This window comes from Hemiscyllium ocellatum, chromosome 2 (genome assembly GCF_020745735.1).
Source record: "Hemiscyllium ocellatum isolate sHemOce1 chromosome 2, sHemOce1.pat.X.cur, whole genome shotgun sequence".
NCBI classification, from domain to species: domain Eukaryota; kingdom Metazoa; phylum Chordata; class Chondrichthyes; order Orectolobiformes; family Hemiscylliidae; genus Hemiscyllium; species Hemiscyllium ocellatum.
In genome coordinates, this window is record NC_083402.1 from 46,763,279 (window position 1) to 46,785,353 (window position 22,075).

Sequence of the window (22,075 nt, forward strand, 5' to 3'; positions counted from 1 at the left end):
ACTTCACTTTCTCGATTAGTCTACTATGGGGAACCTTGTCAAACGCCTTACTAAAGTCCATGTAGATGATACCAACAGCCCTTCCTTCATCTATCAACTTGGTCACTTTCTTGAAGAACTCTATTAAAGGGCCCCAAATATTTCCTCTCTTACCTCCCTCAGCAACTTGGGATAGATCCCATCCCGTCCTGGGGATTTGTCCACCTTAATAACCTCTAGCCTACCCAACACATCTTCCCTACTTATGCCAACATGAACCAGACTAATCAAACTTCTATCTCTAATCTCAAGATTCATGTCCCTCTCCTCAGTGAACACTGATGCAAAGTAATCATTCAGAATCTCAACCATTCTCTCAGGTTCAACACACAGCCTTCCTTAATTATCCTTAGTGGACCAATCCTTTCTCTAGTTACCCGCTTGCTTCTTACATAAGAATAAAATGCTTTGGGATTCTCCTTAATTCTGCTCGCTAATGCTATTTCATGACCCCTTTTCGCTCCCTTGATTCCTCATTTAAGACTGGTCCTACTCTTCCGATATTCCTCCAGGCCCTGTTCTGTTCTTAGCTGCCTAGACCTTATGTACGCTTCCCTTTTCCTCTTGGCTAGTCGTACAATTTCTCCTGTCATCCACGGTTCACGAAGTTTGCCCTTCCTATCCTTTGCCTTCAACGGGACATGCCTATTCTGCACTATCTTTAACCTATCTTTGAAAGCCTCCCACATTTCAAATGTGGACCTCCCTTTAAATAGCTGTGTCCAATCCACATTTCCCAGCTCCTGCCTAATTTTGATATAATTGGTCTTGGCCCAGTTTAGTACTCTTCGCTCCGGACCACTCTCATCTTTATCTATGAGTATTCTAAAACGTACAGAATTGTGGTCACTGTTCCCAAAGAAATCCCCCACTGCAACTTCTACCAACTGTCCTAACTCGTTCCCCAGTACCAGGTCAAATATGGCCCCTTCCCTCGTCAGACTATTGACATACTGCTCTAGAAAACTCGCCTGGATGCTTCTTACAAATTCTACCCCATCCAGACCTCTGACGCTAAGTGTATCCCAGTCAATGTTGGGAAAATTAAAATCTCCCATCCCCACTACCCTATTGCCTCTACCACTTTCCATAATCTGTCTACCTATTTGTTTTTCTACCTCACGCTCACTGTTGGGAGGTCTGTAATACAGCCCCAACAATATAACTACACCCTTCTTATTTCTCAGCTCCACCCATAATGCCTCACCACCCACGATCTCCATAGTGTCCTCCTTTAGCTCAGCTGTGGTACCATCCCTGACCAGCAATGCAACTCCATGCCCCCCTTTTACTTTCCTCCTTGTCCTGTCTGAAGCGTCCACATCCTGGAACATTTAGTTGCCATTCATCATGCCCTTCCTTCAACCAAGTCTCTGTGACTGCAATAACATCATACGCCCAAGCACCAATCCAAGCCCTAAGTTCATCTTCCTTACACTCCTTGCATTAAAGTAGATGCAGTTCAGGCCACCAGTTCTTTTGCGCTTATCTGCTCTCTGCCTGCTCTTCCCTTTGTTAATGCTATCTTCATGACTCTTTCAGTCTCCACCTCACTGCCTAGTTGTTTTCTCTTCTGGTTCCCAGCCCCCTGGCACATTAGTTTAAAACCCCCCAACAGCAGTAGCAAAAACTCCCCAAGGACATTGGTTCCGGTCTGGTTCAGATGTAGACCGTTCCTTTTATAATAGCCCCACCTTCCCCAGAACTGGTCCCAATGTCCAACAAATCTGAATCCCTCCCTCCTACACCATCTCTCAAGCCATGTGTTCAACATACCTATTTTTTTCATTTCTACGTTGACTAGTACGTGGCACTGGTAGTAAACCCAAGATCACTACTTTTGAGGTCCTCCCCTTTAACTTCTCTCCTAGCTCCCTGAATTCTTCATTCAGAACCTCATCTCATTTTCTACTTATATCATTGGTGCCTATATGCACCAAGACAACTGGCTGTTCACCCTCCCCTTTTAGAATTCCCATCTCATCAATGAGAATAGGATTATAGAAACCCGAGTGCCTTTAATTTGGGGAGATGCAAATGATCGTATCTATCTTCTAAGTTTAATATGAGAACACAAGCAAGGAAGACATAAGAGCAACTGGTAAATTAACAGTGATTTCTTCATGGATGTATCACATGACCAACACTATCCCACAAACCTCTCCAATTTGCTGTTGGAGAGGTTCACTGCAATCCCTGAATCACATCCAATCAGTCTGGTAGGAAAAGGTTCTGATTAACTTTAAATCTGTCTGTTATGTTTCCAACTGGATATACCGCAGGCAGACATCAGGCTTCCTCTAGTCCAAATCCTGTTCATAACCTGGTTTTTAAAAAAATCTCCTATTCGAAAAATGTGGACAAGTCTGTAAACCAATAGCATCTTGCCACACCCTCAGCTTCATAAGGAATTCTGCAAGTTTAGCCAGCTGACACCACCAATATTCATACATGTACAAGAACCTCAATCAAACACTTGTTATCTGGACTCAGAGAAAAATCACACAAAATAATGTTTATATCCTTGACCTTTCAATTATTTTGAACTGCAACTTCTTTTATTTAGATTTATTTCTTGTATGTTTGTGTGTATGTATTGCAACAATTATCCCCATGTTTGAATACATTAATAAACTATACTTCTGTATCAAACCACAGGAAATTGTGTGTGTCGCTTGAAAAAAAAGAGACTTTGCAAACAAAAGCATTTGGGAGAATATGCAACCACCTAGTTGAAAAAGGAAACAAATAGAAAAAAAATCTCCACTTATACACTGAAAAAGATTGCATTAAACAAATCAATTTGCCTCTCCCTCTTGTCCATAACACTGACCATAAATTAATTGCTAAAATGGTGGAAAGGTGTTGGGTATCTTAATAGTGCCAACACACCTGATTATTTCTCCTTCACAGCATGGCTGCTGGGAGGTGAAAATCCCACTCATATGAATGAGAACTGCTAGTGCTCTGACTTTAGATGCATTGGGAACTCCTGGCACTTTCTCTGGGTCTATCCATTGTAAGGTTCTTTCTTTCTGAGGTGAATACTTAATACCCTGAAATGCTATAAAATCCTGGCAACAGGGAGGAGACACAAATCCCTGGCTAATTGTAAAAGTGTGTCAGAAAGCCCATGGTATTTTAGCTCCATTAATTTTGAAACAAATTTAATATCCACCAATTAATGAGACAGATTTTCCTTTGTGCAATTTTGACAGGACTAACTTCTTTACTCAGAATGGCAGAAGACCAATCATAACACAATCTATAATTATGTTGCTTTCGTACTTTTCAAGCAGCTAGGTAGTGATGAAAATACATTTATTTTAACCATCTGGAATGCACATTTGAAGCATTTCAAATAATTGGTTTTGGAGCTTCTATTAGACAACATTATGAAGACATTTGTTCATACACAGAAAGGCTAAATTATACTTTTCAATATAAAAAATCACCAGCATGATTTCATAGGTAGATAATTCTGAGATATGAAGTTGTATTTATTGTTATTCAATGATTATTGTGCATTTCCTAAGAATACACAGAGAAATGAATAAATTCATGTCCATGAGTGAGCAGACTCTTGGATTGGGATACTTCAGTGGTATTATTTCACCAAAGTCTGCCACTGATCAAGTCAAAACAACAATCATTTCCAGATCTTGTTCTTCTTTCTTGTTCCCCAACTGGATTTTAAAGGATTTCGCGCTGCAAGTTTTATGCTTTATATGCATTTTCAGACTCATAGCCTGGTGCAAATATGAGTTAAGTTTGAGCTTACATTTCCATCCGTGATTTATTATAGTTGTTTGAAGACAAAATGGTCAATTACATCAAATTGTTTGAGGAATTGCTAATGATTACTTTTAGCTGCTTTGGGTGTTGTTAGAAAATGTATTTGAACATTTTCAGAATTATCTAAATACTTCCATTATGTCTGCAAAATTGTATCAAAGAGGTTCACTTGAATTTATTCTGTAAATATTGCTATAAGTCTCGTGTAGCTTTTACTTACAATGAATCTGAATTTCAGAATTCAAATTTCCTTACAGATGGAAAAAAAATGAATACCACTTATAAAACATGGCAAACAAATGATGATAAACGGATGGCTACAATTAGCAATTTGGTGTTAAGTATTAATATCTGTTTCTCGGTATGATCTTTAAATAGTTTGATTCTGCCCTCCAAAAACAGCTTACTTTTTTTAATTACTGGATTTGAAAGGAGTTTCTTTATGCCTGAAATTTGCCTGTGGATGCTGAATTCATTGAGACAAGAATGGGGTGTGACAGGATATTGGATCTTTTAAAGGAAAAATAAAGAATGGATTCAATCAAAGGATGAGAATGGGACAGAAGGAGAGATTTATCTTGGATTGCTGTCACAAAAAGTTGGCAATGGCACGACAGATTAAATCGATTCCTTCTGTGGCCGTAAATGTATCATTTTATGGTACAAAACACTTCTTTCAGGCTCATGTTTTTCCTTGTGAAAATACAATGGACTAGAAACTCTGTGGGAATGTAATTCTGACACTTCTGTCAGACTCAAGCCTGCCATGAAACTCTGCTGTTGGCCTTACTCATGTTTACAGGGTCAGGAGAAGGATCTTACAGTTATGGGCTTTTGGGCATTGGGATTCAGCCACAAGTCAGCTTCCCTGTTCCCAGCAAAGAGCTTGGAACTAGTCATAATAAACTGGTCTAACCAGGTAGGGGAGCTGGATTCTATCCCAGAAGAATAATTTGCATGTCCCCAGCAGTCCCCTTAGAGGAACAGTCACTTAAAAAATCCGAATATAAATACTGGGCCCAGTCTAGTTCCAAGCTAACACTTAATAATGCCATTTCAATTAAATACAGAGGTGGCTGCATCAATGATATGCTATAAGCTAAATGAAAATCTCAAAGTATCTTAAGAAAACAGTACATCCAGTTCGGCCCTAAAACCCCCCCTTGCATTGTCAAAAATCGCACAGTGCTGGGTTATAGTCCAATGCTGGGTTATTTGAAACCACAAGTTTCAAATAAACCTCTTGGACTATCACCGAATGTTGTGTGATTTTTGACTTTGTCCACCCCAGTCCAGCATGGCACCTCCACCTCATAGCTCCTGTACATTGACAGCCTTATGGGGGACAAGGACAGTTCATCTTTCCCTTTCAAAACTGTACCTTAAAGCTTGGATCAAGCATATTGAGGATCCAGCTGCATTTTATAGTTTATTTGTGGTTACTGCGAATCCAGTAATTACACAAAAGTGAACTGTTTTTGGAAGGCACCATCGAACTACTTAAAGGTCATTCCCAAAAACAAATATTAATTTATAATGCCAAATTGCCGACTGCTGCCATTTGTTTATCATCATTTGTTTGTCATGTTTTATAAATGGTATTGATATTTTCTTCCATCTATAAGGGAATTTGAATTCTGAAATCCAGCTACATTGTAATTAAAAGCTACACTAGACTTATTCACAGCAATATTCACAGGATAAATTCAAATGACCCTCCTTGATACAATTTTGTAGACATAATGGAAGTAATTAGATCATTCTGAAAATGTTCAAATGTGTTTTCTAGCAAGACCTAAAGCAGCTAAAAGTAATCATCAGCAATTCCTCAGAAAACTTGATGTAATGAGCTTATGTCCTTACCTTAAATTCCACATACCAGGCCTTGTGATCACATGGGCTGCCGTCACAAACAAACCTTTGTCAGCTATGAATGGTCCCCATTAGTAGCTATTCATTATCTTCGACTGATCTGTACCTTGTCCTTTGTCTGTCCAACTCATTTTCTCTCTCTTTGGACTCTATCCCCACCTATCATTTACTCCTCCACCCTCACCCACCCCATCTTCTGCACAAATACCAACCTTTTCCTAGCTACCATCACTTCTAAGAAGGGTCACTGGACCCAAAACATTAATTCTGCCTTCTCTCCACAGATGCTGCCAGACCTGGTGAGTTTTTCCAGCATTCCTCTTTTTGTTTGAGTTTTGTAGCTATGTTACTGACTGGAATGGCCATACATTTCCTGGGAGAATAAAATGAAAATTTTAACGAGCCAAAATTATGAAAACAACAATAAAAAACAGTAATAATGAAATGGATTTGTTCTAGTCCCCAGTGTTAACAGTGATTAGAGATATACAATGTACTAATTCTGCTTCATGTTGATTATGCCAATGCAGAGTTCAATTCGTCACTAGTTGCCGAACTTAATTTACTGCCAAACAAAGCAAACACTATGATATTAAACTGCTATGCCAACATCTCAAAGGAAATAACCTTTGCCAAATTTAAATAACTTCCATCATCCAATAACAAACAATGCCAAGTAGAGACAGGCAAACCCCTGATATTCATTGCAGAGGTTGGTGGGGGGAGAGATCCTGGACTCACTGTGAAATTCAGCTCCATAACTCCATTTTAAACTGTACTTTGAGGATTTTCTGAGAGAAGCAAGTGCCCAGAATACATTCTGGACAGAGAAGTTTTTTTTTTATTTGCCCTTGGGATGTAAGCATTGCTGGCAGGGCTAGTTTTTTTGTATTATCCTTTGGTAGGTGGGTGGTAAATCAACTACAAATTGTAGCTTGCTAGGGTCATTTCAGTGAGCAGTTAAGACTCCAGTGCATTGCTGTGGGCCTTCAGTCACTTATATATCAGATTTTATTCCTTAGAGGAATTGAGCAAGATGGATTTTTACAGTGATCCAGTGATTATTTTATTCTATAGTTATTAATTAATTGAATTTCAGTTCCCTCACTGCCATGGAGAAACTTGAACTCATTTCTTCAGAGCACTAGTCTGGCCCTCTGCATTATTCACCTAGTAACATCAGCATTTGCTCCTGTTTCCTCAATGCCGAACAGAATAAATGGGTCAGTCTGATGCCACCTTCACTGTTACCAGTATCAGACAGATCTGGGAATGAGGCATGAGTAATGCAAATAAGCCACAGGATATGGATAGGGCTGAGTAGTTCCAAAACCGGGAGTTTACAGCAAAACACTGCAACCCAGATACAGCTGATGGGCAATCAGGCAAGTAACAGTACAATGGGGATTCAGGAACAATGGCATTCTTAACCATGTTACAGCTAAGTGTATGAGTGCAAAGACAAGATTGAACTGTTTGGAAGTATCTTTCGTGAAACTGGATGATCAAATCTGTTCCTGAGGTTCTCACCACTTTAGATAGTAATCTTCAGCCAATGTAGAGCATGACACATGGCACTGTCAAGCTGCCAAACACACAAGAAAGGCTTTGAACTCTGAGAGAATTCCAGCAGCGTTGTTGAAGTTGGGTCCATCAAAACTAGCCAGTTCCAAACTGTTCCACTAGGACACTTTTCTAAAATATGGAAGAGTTCCCATTCACAAGAAAAGGACCCTTCGATTCCAAATAAACACTGACTTATCAGTCTCCATCCAGTCACCAGTAAAATGATCGCTGGCATCAACAAGCAACCATCAAGAGCAACTACACACCAATAACCTCATTTATGGTCAGTTCAGATTCTATCATAACCATATGGCTCCAGAACTCATAACAGCCTTGATTCAGATGTAGTCAAAAAAATTTGTGAGGTAAAGAGAAACTGCTACCCTTGACATTAGGACATATTTGACTATGCATGGCATCAGTGAGTTATGGCGAATTTAATAAATTGTAGTCAATAAAACAACTCCTCCAATAGCTAGAATCATAGCTGGGACAATGATTGTGGTCATTGGAGACCAGCCAGCAACAGATATTTACACACTTGCTCTCAGAAAAATCTTCAACCCTACCATTTTCTATGGTTTCTTCAACGGCTTTTGTCTATCATAAAGTCAAAAGAGGGCTTTCAGGGCATGGTTAATAATGGAGATGTTCATGAATCCCCATTGTACTGTTACTTGCCTGACTGCCCATTAGCTGTAGCTAGATTGCTTTGTTTTGCTGTAAACTCCTGGTTCCATAGCTTTCAGCCTCCAGTTCAAATAACCCACTGAAAAAAAAGACCCCATGCCAAGCTGTTGGAATACATGACTAATCTCCAGTGTTGTGCTGACAAATGACAAGATATTGTTCACACCATGCATGTGCTATGTAGTGACTATCTCAAATAAGAGGAAGCTAGCCTTTGATCTTCAGTGGTAACCTCACAAATAACATCTGGACGGTCATCAGTGACCAGGTGTTGAACTGGACCAACTTTACCAATGCTGTGGCAATAAGAGAATACCAGAGACTGGGTTTTCTCAAACCACTACCTTTATTTACAATGCTCATATCAGAAGTATGAATGTTACTGAAGCAGTGTTGACACGTAAAACATGGTACGAGGTTCTATTTTCCTATCAGCATTATTTAATTTGAAGTATCTGCTTGATAGAATTACCAATCCAAATTCCTCCAGCAGACTTGATCCATGAAAGTCTGGCAACTATGCAACTGAGCAACAGTCCAGCACAAAGGATTCGCAGCCCATTTTCTGACACTTGTCAACTAAATTAATATCTGAACCTTGCACAATGTTTGGTTCTCAAATTTATCTAAAGGCTTGTCCAATCTTTTCTTTCCTTTATTTGTTGTTGTTCATGATACACATCCTTTCTCCAGAGTGATTCCCAATATTTTATAGGGAGAGCTAATAATAATATGCAATCATCTTAAGTCCCTGACAGATACCATACAGAAGTGAATCATTTATAGGCCCCTGACAATACGGTAGATGGATTCCCAGCTCTCAAATTAGCATAATATCCAAACCAGTATTGGGTTTAAGATTACACTTCAGTCTTTATTTAACTAAATACTCATCCATAATCTATACAATTGATCTCACTCATTTTACCATAGTAAAAGCAAATATATGAAAGAAGAAAAATCCAAGGAAGTTAAAAAGTGACAATTCAATTGAATGTTTCTGAGGACAATCCAATTTTACAGAAGGGAGTCAACAGCTGTCCTCCCTAATTTTGTTACAGCCATCAGCAACTAGCCAGTTATGTTTTGCTCTTTACATCAAATTGCAGATTAACTTCTTCTCACTGAATTTTTTGCAATTCATGATGAGTACAGGATGTGGAAGGGGAGCATGTTGAAGGTTGAAGGATAATTGAAGTAATCTGATTGTGCAGCAACCACATGACTGGTGTTAAATTAGTCATTGTCAATTTGGAAACTAATTGCATTGAATATGTATTACAGCAACCAAAAAGGACAAGGAAAGATAAACTAGCTCATTTAGTCAGTAGCATTCAAACATTGTGCAACTTACATGCACCATAAAAAATTCTCACGCTCTGTGATGATATTGAAGCCCTGGAAATGGGCTACCCAGGATGTCATTAAGTCCCAGTTACACAACCTCCTGGGAGAGCCAAATTCAGAGAACAAAAGCTGCAGGCCAAGTTTCAAAAAAAATCTCTTGTGGATTTTCACATTGACCTGTGAAAGCAATTAATCAAACTCCAGGCAACTAGAATAACTGATAATACTTGTCACTTTTGGCACCATTTATCCTCTCTTAACTGAGATATCTTCGACTGTTTTGAATTTATCCAAAAGTCTTAGTATTATATATTCACCACACATTCTGGAATTTTATTCCATGGATTGAACTTACATGAAGGACATTTGCTACATTATGGCCTATTCCATCAGTAAATCACCCTGGAGTCTATTTTAGTGAAATTCCTAATGACATTCCATCAGAAAAATGTCAAGGACTTCACAAAACCTGAATGTAACTCACTTACAAGCCTGATGAAGAGCAATACTCCTAATATAAATCATTGAAGGACTCTACTAGTGACTGAATCAGAGATATTGCTACTACCCTCTATCAATGCCAATTCAATCGATTCTCAGGGCCAAGGTTGTGCCTCAGAGATTCAAGTGCAAAATTCTGAAGGAAATAAACAGTGAGTGATAGAAGGAAGTTTCCCATCTATGAAAACAGATAAAACAACAAGTCTGAATAAAATATGTTCCAGTTAACTGAGTTGGTTAACTATTGTTGGTTCCTTATAACATTACACACTTTAATTAAATCTCCCCTTCCACCACTATGCTCCAAAGAAAAAGACTGCAGTTTTGTTCATTAACAAAACTCTCCAATCCTGGCAACATTTTTGCATATCTCCTTTTTCTCTTCTCCAGTATGATCACATTTGTTCCCATAATGCAGCAATTAAAACTATATGCTTTGCTTTAGCTATAGCCTAACTAGTGTTTTCTACAGTTTGAACATGACCTCCCTGGAGTTCTATTCATTGTCTTGGCAAGGACAGTATTCCATAGGCCAAAGGGACATGTTGGTAGAAACATTCATTGCATTGAAAAGAAAATTGGATAGGCACTTCATACCATTTAGAAGGTTACAGAGTAAAAGCTGGAAAATCGAAAAATCTAAATGTCCTACTCCTGCTTCTGGGTATCTATGTTAATCTTTAACATGTGTGACACTAGAAAGTAGTGGGTACTTTCAAGCTAGTCTAGGTTTGAGTCTTAGCAGTTTAGCTATCTGCTATCAGGAACATCTCAGTGACATTACCAATGTGGCTTCCAAAAGAGCAATAATTGAGGCTAGTTAACTACCTACCTCTGCCAGATGGGTAGTCAGTGCTGGTCTAAACTTGTTTCCAGCAAGAGTACTCAGAATGGCACAGTGTTGATCGACTGGGCAAAGTCAGCCTGATATGTCCACACTTTGCAGCATTCTCCAGTCCAGGACTAAGGAAACAATCTTTAGCTGTTGCCATTGCTACACTCCAAACAGCCATTAGGAGGAGTACAAGACTGTTGCAGATTGACTGACTTGCCTTAGGTTTTGAATAATACTGAATCCGTTCAGAGTCATCATTTAATGGCTTGACCACTGCTGAATGCTACTTTTCCAGTTTGGTAGCTTATCAAAGTTCTATATCACTCAAGACAGAACCAAACATTTGAGTTTCTTACCTTTGTAGTAGGATGTGAAACAGAACACATCATATTTGTCTTTCATCTTGTCTCTGTATCCATAGCTTCTAATACCTGGAACCGTATTTCTCCCTCCACATGGTTCCCTGGGTTTAGTGATGGGATACTGCACAGACCCATCACTCAGCCAGCCTGCATTACACCAATCCATCCCTGCTCTCCATGCATCATAAAGTTGCTCAAATGAAGCAACTATTGCATCCTGATCTTCACAAGCCTTCTGAGCCTCAACAAAATTCAGGTTGTAACGACCTAGTCTTGGGAAGTATGGGAACACAACACCTGGAAGAAAATGCGGAAGACAACAAAAGAGAAATTAATACATCCATTTGATAAATGAAAGCACAACAAACACGTAGTTACACAGACTGTCAAACATATGTGTAGGTACACTATTCAAATATATGCTCATTGAACATTCCTCACAATGACTTGCCTGGACCTGAGAAGTACGCTGATTCTGTGAAATTTTAATAATTCATTAATAATATCTCTTGGATGTGGTTGATATTTTTCTTCAGTTTTTCTCCACATTGCCATAATTTGACATTGATGCACATGTAATCCACACATTTCTCTTGCAAAATTCACTGTATAGATGTTAATTTCTATGCGAGATTGTCAAAATACTGTTGCAAACTTTGTGAATAACCAGTAAGAGGTCTGTGAGTGTTTTTGTTGGCTGGACTTATTACTGTAAATTTATTCATGCATACATATGCATGCCTGCAACCTTTCCACATGAATTAAGTCAAATCGAATATATGAAATCTGTCAGCTTTCAAGATGGAAAGCAAATTTAAATTATTTATATTTAACTGAATTGTGGACTCTCTCTGCTTTGTGCATATTTCTTTCCCATCCACCACTAGCCCAACACCTCAGTAATTCTTCTGAAATATTCATAATTCCTGTCTGAAACTGCAACAATTTCAGGTGTTTCCAGACCAATACCATTAATACCCTAGGTCCCAGGAGATAAATCTTTGCAATGGGGTAGTTAATATTTTGAATTTTGTTCAGATGCATGTCTGACCGTTCTGAGGCTGTGAGTCTGCACATAATTAAATTGTGCTACCAATTCATGTCTATTTTAACTAATGAATGCATTTGAAATCTGAAATGCTCTTTAATTGAAACCAAAGAAATGATGCTGCAAATACTCAGCAGGTCAGGCGATGTCTGTGGGTTGAAAGAGAGTTAATGCTTTAGGTTGCCATGACATTTCATCAGAGCTAGAACTTTCTTCAACCAACTTATGAAGTTTTTGCATATTCTTGACAGTTTACACTTGAGAGAAATAGGACAGTGCCAGAGTATGTAGGACAAGTTGTACCTCAATTTAAATGTAACAAATAGCTCTCAGTTAATTCTGACAGTATAGGGAAGCTAGAAATACAAGATTGCAACATTATGCTAAAAGTCACGATTTCTTGTTTACACAAATCTGAGCCAGTTATGTCACAGTTAGGAATTTGCCAATGATTGAATTCGACAGTTCTTGTTCAAAAGTTGGATTTCAATATCCAGTTTAAAATCTAGTTCCACACAGAGACATGAAGATCAACTTATAATGTGACAATGTTATGTTTCCTTTCTACCTGCTGATTTCCAGCTGTGCTCTTCCTCACTTACCCTAGATACTTAATGTTTTGTTAATTCTCTTCCTAATGGGTATAGAGGATTTGATGTAAAGATCTGGCATGACCACATTGAATGATGGAACAGGCAAAAAGGGTCAAATGGACTCCATCTGACTTTATGTTCCCACTCTAATTCCTTAACCTTCTGTTGCTCCTTTCCCAATTTCTTGATGTGCTATTTCCTGCCTGCCCTGCATTCCTGACCTAGAATTTCTCCTTGCCCTGCCCCAGATTGTCTCAAGTCGTGTTATTTTTCTCCAGCTTCTGAGTGTTCTGCTCTGTTGCCACTGTTCTCCTGTCATTGATCCCATTGTTCTGTCATATTCTACTGAGATAAAAATTTTGAAGTCTCAAATCTGTCAGGTGCAATTTTTAAAAAAATTCATTTATGAGTTGTCTTAGAGTAGGTACTAGTTATCCATGGTTTTGAACAGTTGCAATTCATTTGGAGTGGGTACATCCCCAGCATTCATAGGAAGGGAATTCCAAGATCTTGACTCAGTGACAGTGAAGGAACAGCAAGATATTTCCAAGTCAGGCTGGTGAGTGGCTTGGAGAGAACTTACAGGTGGTGGTGTTCCCATAAATCTGCTGCCTTTGTCCTTCTAGGTGGTTGCAGTCATGGGTTTGGAAGGCACACTCTAAGGAACCTTGGTAAATTTCTGCAAAACCTTATAGACTGCACAACCTCGTAGATTATGCATACTACTGCTACCAAGTGTCAGAGTTGAAAAGTGTGGCACTGGAAAAGCATAGCAGGTCAAGCAGCATCTGAGGAGCAGGAGAGTCGACATTTCAGGCATAAGCCCTTCATCAGACCATCTCTTACAGAGATATCCTGACCTGAGACAACTGACCACCAGAACAATCTTCCTTTGAACTAGGTATGACACAATCCAGTTAATTCCCTTTGATCCTCATGACTCCAGTTTTGCTAGGTCTCCTTGATGCCATACTATGTCAAATGCAGCCTTGATGTGAAGGGAACGGACCTCTTTTGTGCATGTTTGTACCAAGGATGCAATGAGGTCAGCAGCTGAATGGCCCTGACAAAATTCAGATTGAGTGTCAGTGAGCAGGTTATTGTTGATCAGGCGCTGTTTAACAGTTTTGCTGATAACCCCTTCCATCACTTTCCTGATCATTGAGATTAGACTGATTGCTGGGCCTCTTGCTGAGAAATTTGTATCATCGATAGTCACAGGTGAGGTGCCGGAAGACTGGAAGTTGGCTAACGTAGTGCCACTGTTTAAGAAGGGTGGTAAGGACAAACCAGGGAACTATAGTCCAGTGAGCCTGACCTTGGTGATGGGCAAGTTGTTGGAGACAATCCTGAGGGACAGGATATACATGTATTTGGAAAGGCAAGGACTGATTAGGGATAGTCAACATGTCTTTGTGTGGGGTAAATAATGTCTCACAAATTTGATTGAGTTTTTTGAGGACGTAACAAAGAGGATTGATGAGGGCAGAGTGGTAGATGTGATCTATATGGACTTCAGTAAGGCTTTCAACAAGGTTGCCCATGGGAGACTGATTAGCAAGGTTAGATTTCACGGAATTAAGGGAGAACTCGACATTTGGATACAGAACTGGCTCAAAGATAGAAGATAATGGTGGAGGGTTGTTTTTCAGACTGGAGGCCTGTGACTAGTGGAGTGCCACAAGGATCGGTGCAGGATCCTCTACTTTTTGTCATTTTCATAAATGATTTGGATGCGAGCATAAGAGGTACAGTTAGTAAGTTTGCAGATGACACCGAAATTGGAGATGTAGTGGACAGCGAAGAGGGTTACCTCAGATTACAACAGGATCTTGACCAGATGGGCCAATGGGCTGAGACTAATAAAGACTGATCTGGCACTGAATGCCCTTATTAATAAAGCTGAGGACACTATGTCCCTTAACTGCTCTCTCCACCTGCCTTGCCACTTTCAATAATCTTTGCATATACTGTATACACAGAAGTCCCTTTGTTCCTGTACCGCTTTTAGAACTGCACTCCCTACTTTATGTTGCATTTCTATGTTCTTCCTATCAAACTGAATCGTCTCACAATTCTTTGCACTGAACTTCATCTACCACCTTTTTGCCCACTTCACCAACTTGTCAACATCCCTCTGGCGTTCCATACTGTCTTCCTCATAGTTTCTAATTCTTTCAAGCCTCGTGTCATCTGAAATTGTTCCCCGTTTCCCAACATCCAGGTCATTAATATATGTCAGAAAAAGCAAGGGCCCCAGTAACAACCCCTGGGAACTCCACAATGAACTTTCCTTTATTCCATTTACCAACAGTTGCAATCAATTGGAAGTGTTATGGAAGACTCTGCCAAATGTTCGCTTTACTGCACATTTCAACAATAACCTCTGGCTCCTCCATGACACAAGTGGCAATGATCCTCATTGCTGGAAATGTGATGGCAAACCTTGAGATCAATCGTGGAGTCAAGGAAGAATGCATTGTCCGCACACCCACTTTTTAGGGTAAACTCATTCCTCAGATATATCTCATTTATTGTTGTTAAGGCTTTACTGGAGAGCTTTCCAACATAGTGCATGTAATGAACGAAAGAAGGATCAAAAGCATTCATATTTCAAATCTATCAGAAAAAAAATTGCCTTCAACTGCATGCACAGCCACATTCGCAAAAACTGCTCAATTTAAATATTTCTACATGTTCATAAAGAATGGGTCATGGCAAAATGTAGAGTAAATTGCAATTTATTGGATTAGTGGGAACCTGATGAAGGGCTTATGCCCAAAATATGGATTCTCCTCAGATGCTGCCTGACCTGCTGTGCTTTTCCAGAGCCACGCTCTTGACTCTGATCTCCAGCATCTGCAATCCTCACTTTCCCCTAGTGGGAAATTTGGACCTGTCAGTGTGCAAAGGGCTTTTTAATCTGGGGAGTAATTGACCTGCAAACTTGCTTTATTGATAAACGCTCCGATCTGTTGCTTTTCATTTATGCTGGTGTTGAAAATAGTAGCTTGTAGAGGTATGTTGTCACAAACTGCAAGAACACAGCAATAGCATATGCAGAGATTGTTAGTTATTCATGTACCACTGTCAGCCAAACACAGGTAAAGACGCCTCGCCATTGTGCAGTTCATCTGTAGCTCTACGTATTCCTCCTTCTCTTTTAATGTTAGCTTTTGTGATAAATCAGAAACCAGTGAACTAAACACATCATGTATCCAGTCATAGTCTTCCACATTTGTTGAGGGGAAGCAGAATTCAAATTTCTCTTGCATTGCATTGATATGTTTGAATCTGAGGCTGTGCACCTTGACAGCTGTGTGTGCCAGTGGCAATGCTAGTGGAAACATCCCGAGTGAATTCTCTGACACTGTCTCTTGCCAAAGGTCCAGTTTAGATCTGAATCCTTGAAGTTTATTTGTGATGGTCAGGATCATCTCACTCTTCCCCTGCATCTTAATATTCAGCTCATTCAGATGGCTGGAAGAATCTGTGTGTTATACAAACTTAGCCCACAAGTAATCATCAGATAGTATCACTTTATAAGGCAGTTCATGCACTGTTGAAATCTTTGTCAGGTCTCTCAGGACCTCATGAAAATTTGTAACTGGTGTCTTTACTTACTTGGTACCAGTACAATGTTAGCCAATTTCTGTCTTGCAGATGAGATATTCAGGAAAGGGGCAAGCATCACCTTCTGCTATGAAAATCCAAAAGGCCACATAGTTCTCACTATGCCTCTCAATAGAACTTTATTTTCTTTGAGTTCAGATGTTTCATCGACTGAATTGACAAAGGAATTGCATATTTTGACAAAGAAATTTCATCATTTCTTCTTAGAATCTACTCTAAGACTTAGATTAGTGGCTGAACTAAAAAAGAAAATCCAAAACTATTCACCTTAAAGTCCTTGCTAATATGGAAACAGACCAGTTCCATAGTTGTCCAACAATCACATGCTCCTTATTGCGCATTTGCAGTTTCTTCTCATCTTGGGGGTAGAAGCTTTGATCATTGTGCATTCTCAGATCGAACATTTGATCCTCTGCGTGCGCAAGCAGTCTGCATAACAAGCAGACTCCCCATCTTCTTGCATGTGTGAGACCGAGTATCTGCCCATGAGCGATATGGAGAGTCTATGTGAAGCAGCACTGTTTCCCAAGAATTGCGCAGCACACTTCTCACCTTGCTGTAGCACACTCTTCAACATGGCTGAGAAATTTGAACAACACATAGATGCCATCCTCTTTCTCAAGCACTGCAATGCACTCCTTAACCAATACTGCTACCCATTCTCCTTTCTTTACTTTTCTACGTATCTCAACAACTTATTATTTAACACCCAATTTTGCCCTTCCTTGAGATAGGAATCACCTAAACAACATATTTCCACATGACAATCTGTGTTTGTAATGGCTCAAACGCATTTACTATAATCCGTGCATTTACATAGATGCATTTCAAGTCTATTTCAGATTTCATTTCATTCTCCCTTACTCCAACTTCACCAAGGAGAAAGTGAGGATTGCAGATGCTGGAGATCAGAGCTAAAAATGTGTTGCTGGAAAAGCGCAGCAGGTCAGGCAGCATCCAAGGAGCAGGAGAATCGACATTTCGGGCATGAGCCCTTCTTCAGAAAGATTCCTGAAGAAGGGCTCATGCCCGAAATGTCGATTCTCCTGCTGCTTGGATGCTGCCTGACCTGCTGTGCTTTTCCAGCAACACATTTTTAGCTCCAACTTCACCAACTAAAGTAATTCATCCACTAAACTATATTCACTAATTAACTTACTATTCTCAATGCTAGTTCCAGCTGTATCACCAAGCATTGTTATTGTCCTCTACTATTCCCTCCTGGTTCCCAAATCAGTGCCAAGTTAGCCAACAGCCCTCACAATGGTATGATCAAATTTCTTTGCGAGGAACTCAATTCAAGCTCTGTTCAGTTGCAACTATCTGAACTATCTAAGTGCTATCTTCCCCAGTGTTCCAGGAAGCCAAGGCCCTCCCTCCTTCACCATGTTTCAAGCCATACATTCATCTGCCTCATCTTTGGGTGGTACGGTGGCTCAGTGGTTAGCACTGCAGCCTCACAGTACCATGGACCCATGTTTGATTCCTGCCTTGGGCAAGTGTCTGTGTGAAGCTTGCACATTCCCCCCTGTCTGCGTGGGTTTCCTCTGGGTGCTCCAGTTTTCTCCCACAGTCTAAAACTGTGCAGGTTAGGTGAATTGGCCATGGGAAATCTCCCACAATGTTAGGTGCATTAGTCAGGGGTAAACATAGGGTAGGGGAATGAGTCTGGGTGGGGTACTTTTCAGAGGGTCGGTGTGGACTTGTTGGGCCGAAGGGCCTGTTTCCATACTATAGGGAATCTAATCTAAAACATCCTCCTATTTCTGGATCGTCTCTTGAGTCTTGATAGATAAGGAATTGCCTCACTGGTGCAATAGTTTATTCTTTATAAATCCTAAGCTGAACCTTGCCTGAGGAAAAAAATGTGTCGATAAATAGTCAAAAAAAGGATATAATGTTGTTTCAAATATCATTCCTACAGGTCATATACAAAGTTTCCCTCAGTAGAACAGGCAGATAGTTGTCAGGACTCCTAACCATGCACTTCTGTTCCCTCCCTTTCCCCTCCTTCCCAAATGTTTCCCTTGCTTGGGTTCCTCTTGTTCTTTCCTTCCATCCCAGCAGCATTTGCACTGAATGGATCATTTTCGACTATTTCTATCGTACCCAGCATGATACCACAACCAAACACATCTTCCCTTGTCCTTCCCTTTCAATAATCCAAAGGGAATGTGTCCTCTGAGGTCCATATCTCAGAAACCCTCAACACTCCATCCCCTTCCCATGGTACCTTTCCATGGAAACACAGGAACTTAAACATTGCCCCTTCTCACTTTCCCACATTGCCATGCAAAGATCCAAATACCCTTCCAGATGAAGCAGCAATTTACCTCTACTTCTTCCAAACTGGTCTACTGTATTTGCTGCTCACTCTGTGGTCCCCTCTATACTGGGGACACCAAACAAATGACAACTTTGCAAGACACCTCAGTTCCATCTGCATGCATGATCCAAACTTCCTAAGGCCTGTCATCTTGCTTCTCCACCTTGACCTCATGCAGGCATTTCTGCTCTTGGCCTATAGCACTATGCCAGTGAAACTCAATGTTACCTTCAGGAAAAACACTTCATTTTGCAATCAGGTACTTTGTAGCCTTTTGACTCAGCTTTAAATTGACCAATTTCAGATTGTTAATCTGTCCATCATTTTTGTTTCCTATTCTTTGCTCGTTTCATTTATTTTCTTTCAGTGAACAGCACACCTGCTTGAGATACTTCCTTTATTTGTTTGTTTTCTTTACTTGCCTCCATCATTAATCCCTGTAGTCTTGGAGTACTAAGCCATATGCACTTCAATCTTTCTTGTCATCCATCCCTTATCCTAACCACTCCCATGTCCAAAATCTATAACACCACTAACATTTCTTAGTTTTGCTGAAAGGTTACAGATCTGAAACATTAACTTCTCCATACATACTGATTAATTTGCTGGGTTCCTTTTCCTCAGTATTTCCACTTTAATTACATTTGTGGCATTGCAATCAATTTTTTTAAAATATAAATTCTATTCCTATTTTGAAGCAGAAATGAAAAACTATGGCTTAAGGATAAATTCTCTGATGGGTCTCTACTGTGCCTTTTAGAGCTTAATTTCACACTGCTCCATTATTTTATATAAAATAGCTACTTGTAAATTTATGTGAGCACGTGTCTGTAGTCATTCCTTCTATAATCAGAACGTGGAATTTATTTTGTAACTTTCTTTCCTTGGATATAATAGGTTTTAAAAAATAAGTTGCAGCATATTTATTAATAGTACATCATAAAATCAATGGGATGGCAATAATTTGCTAGTTTTCATTGTAAGGTGGAGCAATAAAATTGTGATAGAATTCCTCTCCGTAGTGAAAATCAGATCACCAGGACAATTATGTCAAATGTCACATTTTTAAAAAAAGATGGAATGCTTAGAAAGCCTCTCATATAACATGGGAAATTAAATGGTAGTTTCTCGAAATATCCAACCGAGCCCTAAATTTTACGAATTAATTGTGCCATAATTGTGCCATGTAGTAAGAAAACGAAAAGAATGAAAAAAGTACATGATTCAAATAAAAATAAAACCAGATTACTAAATGACAACTAAAATATTTGATGGACTAGAGGCAGAAATTAACAACATAGAAGTGAAAGGTAAGTGGATCGGAGCAATTAAAATGTCTGACAAAAGTATCTGATTACTGATGCTCGTTTTGGGTTGCACCAGGGCTACTTAGCTTCAGGCCTCATTAAAACTTTGGTCAAATATATACAACATAAATAATTTAGACCTGAGTTGGAGTTTTGCATGCAGTTCTGGATGTCACACTATAGGAAGAGTGTGAATGCATTGGAGAGAATGCAAAAGAAGTTTCCAAGAATGGCTGCAGGGTTGAGACACACACTTACTGAGAAAGACTGCAGGATTTGGGGCTGTTTCCCTTGGAGAGAAGAAGGTGAAGCGAAGATTTGACAGAAGTTTCCAAAGGCATGAGGGATCTGGACAGAGTGGATATGGAGAAACTGTTCTCACTGGTTAAAGGATCGAGCACCAATGGGCACAGTTTTACAATGTTGTACAATAGAAGAAAATGAGACAAATGTTCACAGACTGAGTAGTTTGGAGCTGGAATGCAGTACCTGAAAGGCAGGTTCAATTGATGCATTCAAGAGGAGACTAGATGATTATTTCATTGGAAACAATGTGTGGGGTTAGACAGAAAAGAAAAGAGACTGGCACCAGGTTAACATATTTAGGGAGCCAATGCAGACATGGTGGCTGAATGGTCTTATTCTGCATTGTAAGCAACTCTGTAACAAACTAAAGAGGAGACTCTAAATGTTAGGTCATTCTGACTGCCCTTGATCTCAAGGCAACATTTGGATGAGTACGGTATAAAGGAGCAATACAAATATTGAAATCAATGGGAGCCAGTGGGTGGTGGTAGCAACATCTGGGTTCAAGACCAGCTCAGCTGATGGAGTCTCATTTGCCTGCTGGCTGTATGGTCATACTGAGATTACACTATTGGTGAGATCAAAGAATGAGCCTAATATCAGTTGACCTCTCAACAAAATTGACAATTTCATCCAAAAATGCGAGAGGAATGGCTAGTGTGGTAACAGTAGCTTAATATTGGGTGCTGCAGTGCTTTGAAATAAGATGATTCACCTGAATGAACACAACATGACCACAATGTTTTTCAAGAAATATTCTTTACCATGGTTATTAGATGACTACTTATTTTGCACATAAACTGAAACATATATGTATACCTTGCAGATCCAGCAGAATAGTCCCACTGACATCGTCCAATCCTTCAATTATTTCACATTTGTAGTTCCCGTAGTCCTCCAATGTTAAATCTGTTATTGTTATGGAGGCATCATTCTCATTTTCTAGAAAAACTCTTCCCTGGTAGTTTCCAAAACTTTTCCAGTTATTTCCCAATGAAACAAATACATCAATTTCCTTGAGGTAATCAGAGGTGAGTTTGGTCCACTTGATCCTGACTTTAAGAGGAGTTTGAACTGCACGCACAGGCACAGGTTTGTAATAGAACTTACAGGGCAGAGTGGCATTGCTACCTCGGTATGAGACAACTTTAGGCTGTTCTATCTTTATGCCCAGTCGTGATCCTTTATCTGCAAAAAGAAGAATAATAGACAGATTTAATACAGATCCAGTTGCATTGTGTTTATATAATTTCTAACATTGCAGAGAACAGCTTAAAACTAAAACTTAATATTGAAATAAATCAACATTGGCAATGTGATAGTGGATGTTGAAGTGACATAATAAAGTTTGCTTCAAACATGTTAGCAAAATTGTGCTCAATAACGTTCAAAGCACATTTGATAAAGTGGAAAAACTCCTTGATTTAAGAAATTTGGTTGCCATAATACTATTTCTGAAGAGTTTATAGAATGCCTTTTAAAGTTTCAAGGAATGCTTTTCTTTAATGCATAAATCCAGGTGCTACCTGCAAAACCTTTTGAGAATGAGAATATCATGATTCAGACAAAATTTTCAAAATGCTTTCATAATGATGAGAAAATCAAATCAAATAATTAAAAACCATAGTTCAACATCTTACAAAAATGAATGGTCATATCCTGTTGTTTGTTCACAAGATCCCAAATTAGGCATTACTCACAGGAAGCTAATTACGGATATAAAGTAGACCTATTACGTATATAATACAGATGTTTAACCATCTAAATGAAGTGATTGTGCTCTGTTCCTAGCTTATTGCTCATTAATAAAGATATGCTAACTATACTTCTGTAGGTTCGCAAATTCTATAAATTG

At 39.3% G+C, this 22,075-nt stretch overlaps 1 protein-coding gene across 4 annotated transcripts in view; it reads right to left on the reverse strand.

Annotated features, from left to right (window-relative positions):
* Positions 1-22,075, reverse strand: part of LOC132823032 (hyaluronan and proteoglycan link protein 1-like) — a 125,711-nt gene that overhangs the window by 11,488 nt on the left and 92,148 nt on the right. For all 4 annotated transcript variants that reach the window (XM_060836597.1, XM_060836577.1, XM_060836587.1 and 1 more), the window contains 2 exons: positions 21,040-21,408; positions 11,002-11,304 (listed from right to left, as the gene is read on the reverse strand). In XM_060836597.1, the coding sequence (XP_060692580.1) occupies positions 11,002-11,304; positions 21,040-21,408 (672 nt within the window). The remainder of the gene's footprint in view (positions 1-11,001; positions 11,305-21,039; positions 21,409-22,075) is intronic.